This window comes from Stegastes partitus, unplaced genomic scaffold (genome assembly GCF_000690725.1).
Source record: "Stegastes partitus isolate 25-593 unplaced genomic scaffold, Stegastes_partitus-1.0.2 Scaffold1662, whole genome shotgun sequence".
In the NCBI taxonomy this organism is placed as follows: Eukaryota; Metazoa; Chordata; class Actinopteri; family Pomacentridae; genus Stegastes; species Stegastes partitus.
The window spans coordinates 12,009-18,388 of record NW_007579393.1 but is presented as its reverse complement, the minus strand read 5'-3'; the positions used below and the strand labels follow the sequence as shown (position 1 = coordinate 18,388).

Sequence of the window (6,380 nt, the reverse complement as noted above, 5' to 3'; positions counted from 1 at the left end):
ATTTATTTTTGTAATTTGGCACTTTCACTACTCCATTATATGATATTATATTATATTATATATATTGCAGTTTATGGTTGTATCCAAACTATGACACCAGAGGGCAGCAGCGAGCTTTACGCCACATTAAAAGTCGCCTTTAGCGTCGGAAATATTGAACCTAATTGTTGCACGTACATTAAAAAGCAATATAAAGTCCTAAATATCAAACATAAGGGCTTTGGTGTCATTTTAAGAAGTAGTTATGTATTTACAGTCAGCAGCTAAAGGTAGAATAACTGCTGTTGACTTCTACAATAAGACAAAGCACCTGAATGCAACCTGACTATGAGGTGGGCAGATGTACGGAGCGTCCCTGAAGGCAGCGCAGCCTCAGTGTAAACCAGGCTGTGACAGACACCAGCGAGCCCGAAGTTTCTGGAGGAAACGAGACTTTTGTTTTAGCGGCAACTCGCACTAGTTTAGTCTGACAGCTAGTTAAAGTGTAGTTAGTGAAGCTAGTTAAGGCTCGCAGTGGGTTTGAACCGCCACCGGACGGCTAAGTTGTGCAGCCGCGCTGCTAGCTGAGCGGCTAACGGGGCGACGGCTCGTCTGTTTACTGAATCTCGGCCGCTCCGTTCCTCCGTTCGGCTCTTTCCGCCTCCATGGCTCACCTGGCCGGTAACGGACAGTAGCGACCCGGCGGCTCGAAGCGACCCCACCGGGGGGCGAGAGCCTCCATGGGGACGCGGTTGTCTCGCAGCGGCAGCCGCATGTCGCTCCTCCCGGACAGGCAGCGCTCCGACGGCCAGGCGGAGGACAGAGACTCCGACAACGACTCCCTGGACGGGCTCGGTCGGCGGGAGGACATCGCCCGGTTCCCGTACGTGGAGTTCACCGGGAAGGACAGCATAACGTGCCCGACGTGTCAGGGCACCGGGCGGATACCTTCAGGTGAGGAGGCACACCTGCTGCTGCTGCGTTCAAACACCAAACCAGTCGGTGTGAAACTCTGGTTTTAGAACTTAAACCCACTTTAGTGAAGCTAAAACACAATAAATCCACAATTTAAAAAGTACTTTAAGAAGTCCTGATGTGTAGATCCAGAGCTGCTGTTGTCTCAGGACAACCTGTGGAGGCAGGAGGCCGCCTTCCCTCAGCCCGGCTCGGCCTCAGGTGTTTGCTCTCCCCCCTCTCTCTCTATTTGGGTTTGTTTTTTAGTTTTATTTTGGTTCTTCCATCGTTTACTCATCAGGGATCCAAACGCAGCTCTGGGTTGTTGAATCCTCTGTTCATAACGTGTAAGATCACATACAGTGGATTTATATGAACAAACTGGGTCGTTCCAGCCTGTTCTAGAGGGATTTCAAAATAAAATTAATATAAATGTGACAAACTTTCATCCAAGAGTTCAGATTCAAGGCCTTTATTGGTCACTAGCACAATATAACGTGCAGGGAAATGTGTTTTGTTCCACACCGAAACAATAAGAATAAAGAATAAAACACACAAGAAATAAATTTACATAAAGATAGAAATAAGCAAAAATAAATAACCCCCTTTCTTTCAATGTTTAGTCCTTGTTCTGTGCTTATGTCACCAGTAGATTCACTATTTACTTTAGAAATGTTTGTTTTAGTGCCTGTTATTCACCAGCTGAGCCTTTAAACAGCTGCAGAGGAGAAAAAGTTCACCCGCAATACAAAATAAATAAACAGCATATAAGTAATAATCACAGCACAACCTGCCACCTGTGTCGCTGATAAAACCCTGAACGTTGTGTCCAAAGGCTGACGGTGGATTATCTAACGACAATAAATCAACTAAACGTGGCTTCAGGAGGCTGCGGTTACAGTTAGTTTAATCATATTCATTAACTAGAAACCACAAAATTAATCCGTTTGTTGCATTTCTTTAAAAATACTAAAACACCAGATGCATTTTTTGGCATCTTGAGCCCAGAAATCTTTACATTTTTAACCCTAACTGCACCGTTTTCAAGCCATTTAACAGTAAAATCAATATAAAAGTTGCTCACTGTGATCTGTTTCCCACATTAGCATCACAGTGAGTGTTTATGTGCAGATGTTCCTGGTAGAAATGTTCACTTTCATACATGTACCAGCCTTTAAATAGTCCAGAAAAAAGAACACAAAACACCAGATCCATAACTAATAACGGTCTGAGCTGCTGTTTGTGTATCTGATGAAACACTGACAGTAAAACAATAAAGTGTGGTTTCAGTTTAACTCGGCGGCCTGCTGCCAGCCTGCCGTGGTTCATTTAATGAGTGGCCTTTATGAAGTTATGGGATGTATTTACAGTGATGTGTTTGCTGCGAGTGTCCTGCAGCGAGACTCTAAAACAGAAAAGTGTCTGAAATAAAAGCCTGGACGTGTCAGAGAAAGATTTAAACGCTGCAGATCAGACTTCATAAACTGTGAAATGACATAAATGACAATAAACATCAACGGAGAGCTTCAACGTCTGATCGGGACAGTTTTCTTTATTACTGTGGTTCAGTAAACAAACAGAGAAAAGGTGAAATATTGCGTCAGCATCCTCTGTTTCAGTCTGAAAAAGAAGGAAGGAAAGGAGGCAGCTGTTTAAAAATGCACCGCTGAGCGTTTTATTTTGTAGGAGCTGCTTCTGACAATTCAGCCAAGAAGGAATGAAACACTGGACGGAGCATAAAACCTAAAAAACCTCCTGTATGCAGAATAATAGCTCTGTTTTTATACTGCACTTAGCGCTGTTTTTTATTGTAAATATCACTTATTATGCACCATATTTCTGATCCTAACTGACCGACAACAGGAAAAGTTTCGTCTGATTTAATGCCAGACTGAGAAAAAAAAGGATTTTAATGTCTTTTTATACAGTGGATGTAAACTTCTGGTTTCAGCTGTAATATATATCTAAAAACATTTTTGACTTTACAAAACAGATCAGAAGGCTGCAAGGTGGCAAGTTTAATCCCACTTATTATCTGTATATGCATCCACAGGAGATGGTAGCATGAGCGTAAACACTGGAAGCAGCTAGCAGTGTGCTAATGTTGCTACATAGCGTGAGCAGCATGCTAGTCAGTCTGAAACATGATGTTCAGAAATCCACCAGAAGTCTTCAACCAGATCNTTGTGTTTTTGTCTCTTTTTCATATTTGTGTTACTTTATGGTCGTTTCTTTGTCTTAATTTTTTGTCTCTTTGTGGTTATTTTGTGTATCTGTTGACATTTTTTGTGTCTTTGTTGTCGTTGTCTGTCTCTTTGTCATTGTTTTGTGTCTCTTTTTTGTCCAAAAATTGATTGTTGAGACCTTTTCATAATGTATTTATTGATTTATTTAAGCCTCCACATGTTTAAATAACTTCCATGCGTCGTGCCGCTGAAGCCTCCAGGCAGCCTGGATATCTGATGAAGAGCAATAAGGAAGACGCACCAGTCACTCATTAACTGTGACAGACTTTACACCCATTTTGTAATCGACGAAGACGCCGATCCTCTCCGTTCCTCCTTTATTCACTGAAGGTAACATCAGATTTACTGTATTTCTTACATTCGGATGATCTGATCTGAACACTGCTGTAATTCTACGTATCTGTGTTCCTCAGACTGCAGCTGTAGCTTGCTAAGAGGCTTCAAGATGAGCGTGTCTTCAGAAGATGACTGTGAGATCTCCTTCCAAGTAAAGGTAAAGGCTGATGTTTACCTGGATAAAGGATGAGGTGGGTATTTACAGCCTTCTTCCGCTTGTCTCTGTAGTTTCTCGGCCGAGTGGAGGTGGTCCGCTCTGATGGACTACGGATCCTTGAGGATGCCGTTCAGAGCCTGAAGGTGAGCAGAAGCTTCCCCCTGAACTCACTGTTTAATGATGTATTCCACATTTCATTCGTAGTACGAAACCAAGGAGGGGTTTGGGGACAACGAACCTTCAGGCACAGACATGAAAGCATTCCTGAAACACTCAAACTGCAGCTCTCTGTGGTCAGCTTAAGCTCATGTAGTTGATTAGCACAATTTTATTATGCTAATTGTTTTTTTGTCACTTCCTGGTTGGTTTGTGTCTCGAATTGTAATCAAAACTTACGTAACAAAAGGGTGGGGCGCAAACGCGAGACGGCTGATAAAATCCTGGGAATAAAAAATAAAATAAAATCCAAAAGTACAAAAATTCAATCCAGAGAAAAACCAAAAGGGCAAGAGGAACACGAGGAAAGCAAACAGGTAAATAAAATAAATAAAAACGATGTAAATGGACAAAACACAAGTACCAAAGTACAAAAAATTATGCAAACCAAAAACAGATGAAGGCAAATCAGGCAGGTAAACAGGAAGTCAAACAGGAAGTCAAACAGGAAGTCAAAGAGGACCAATGAGGAGACAAGACACAGGTGAGACTAATTACAGGAATCAAGAAAGGAGGGAAAAGGAGACGACGGGAGGAAGTAAAACAACAACAGGGGTCTTTTTCAGAATAAAACAGGAAATAAACCAAACACAACCCAAGTGATGTGTTGCCGTTCTGTGTCTCTTTGTTGTTATTTTGCGTTTTGTCTTAGATGTATTATTTTTGTCTCTTAGTGGTCATTTTTTTGGTCCATTTGTAGCTGTTTCCTGTCATTTTGTGTCTCTTTATCAGGGTTGTGTTGAGGTTGTTTTGTGTCTCCGTTGGTCTTGTGCGTCTCCTTGTCATTGTTTTTGTCTGTCTGTCATGGTTTTGTGTCTCTTCTGGGTCGTTCTGTGTCTCGTGTTCTTGTCTTTGTCGGTTTAACGGTGCCTATTTGACTTTGACGTGCTGAGACTCCTGGTTTACGGTACACTCGGTAATCCTTCTGTTACTAAAACACCTTCTACTGTACGGATTGGCACAAGATTTAGTACAACGTTCATGGTCCCTGGATGATCAACCCTGATTACTTTTTATTTAAACATCTAGCTCCATTATAATTCATAATTGACATGTCTGGGTTTATGGAAAGACTTGCTATAAAAGACGTTGGAGCAGATGTTCGTAGGTGAATCCTGTTTGTGTTTTCTGTGTGCTGGTTAAGATGTTTCAACCTCCTCGTGTCATCTTAGGTTCTACTTTTAGGTTTTCCCGAAATAAATGCGGTAAAAACTAAGAATCCAAACTATGTTGATGTAGTTCTTAAACTTACCCCACAAACTGCCGATTGGGTTGTTGGGTAGTTGTCATATCCTGGTGGGAAACTAAACCACCTTCAGTAAACCTTGTGGTATTTAATCACCTTTTTAACGAACTCTTTACCTGCCAGCTTCCCCTCCATTAATCCAACCTTCTCCGATTCCCAGACACCAGACGCTTACTCCTCAGAAAAGGTGGTGAAGAAGAGCAAAGTCCACCTCTTCCTGTCTACGAGCAGCATAGACATCCTGGAAAACAAAACCAAGGTGAGCGAATAAAAAGTCTGCCAAGTGCTGGATCTGAAGGATGTTTAATTATCTCCTCTTCTGTCCCCAGTTCCTGCTGTACTCGTGTCCTCTGTCCACCATCTCCTTCAGCGCCGTCCTGCCGTCTTCGCCCAAAGTGTTCGGCTTCGTGGCCAAACACCCCGCGGCCGACACCTACCACTGCTACGTGTTCAAGAGCAACAAGTTTGTGAGTATTTTTACTGCACACTCTGTAGATGTTGATGTTGGAAAACCAATGAAGAGCCAGAAGATGTCAGCCAGATGTTCGCTTCCTGTTTCAGTCCCACGTGCTGGTCTCAGTGATCGGAGACGCCTTCAGAGCTTCACAGAAGGACAACACCAGAGGAGGACGAGACCTGATAGTGGAGGCGCTCCGACACAAGGTGCATTAAATAACGTTCCCTAGTTTTCCTTCACGTATGAACTTTAGGAAGCAGCTCCTACAAAATAAAATGTCCGCAATGTCCATCGGTGCGTTTTTAAACAGCTGCTTCCTTTTTTTTCTCCTTTTTTCAGAATAACGTCCTGCAGCGAGAGAACTCTGAGCTGAAGAGAAGACTTTCACAAATAAGTGGCCACTCGTGCTGATGTACGAAGCAGAACCTACATGCACACAATGATTGTCTTATTTTGTGTCTGTTTGTGGTCGTTTTGTGTCTCTTTGTCACAGTTTGTGTCTGTTTGTGGCTGTTTTGTGTCTCTTTGTGGTTGTTTTGTGTCTCTTTGTGGTTGTTTTGTGTCTCTTTACCATAGTTTTGTGTCTCTGTTGGTCTTGTGCGTCTCCTTGTCATTGTTTTTGTCTGTCTGTCATGGTTTTGTGTCTCTTCTGGGTCGTTCTGTGTCTCGTCTCCTTGTCTTTGTCGGTTTAACAGTGCCTATTTGACTTTGACGTGCTGAGACTCCTGGTTTACGGTACACTCGGTAATCCTTCTGTTACTAAAACAACGTTCATGGTCCCTGGTTGAT

The 6,380-nt window shown here is 42.6% G+C and overlaps 2 protein-coding genes across 2 annotated transcripts in view; both read left to right on the top strand.

Moving 5' to 3' along the window:
- Window positions 1-391: 391 nt before the first annotated feature.
- The window catches only part of LOC103371871 (transmembrane protein 106C), a 17,843-nt gene continuing 11,854 nt past the window's right edge, over window positions 392-6,380 (top strand). Inside the window, exon 1 of the mRNA XM_008301339.1 lies at window positions 392-933. Coding sequence (XP_008299561.1) covers window positions 720-933 — 214 coding nt within the window. The 5' untranslated portion in view covers window positions 392-719. The remainder of the gene's footprint in view (window positions 934-6,380) is intronic.
- LOC103371870 (PTB domain-containing engulfment adapter protein 1) lies at window positions 3,625-6,003 on the top strand. Its single transcript, XM_008301338.1, has 6 exons — window positions 3,625-3,672; window positions 3,744-3,815; window positions 5,295-5,393; window positions 5,464-5,605; window positions 5,696-5,797; window positions 5,931-6,003. The coding sequence occupies exons 1-6, from the start codon at window positions 3,625-3,627 to the stop codon at window positions 5,933-5,935; spliced, it is 468 nt and encodes a 155-aa protein (XP_008299560.1). The 3' UTR covers window positions 5,936-6,003.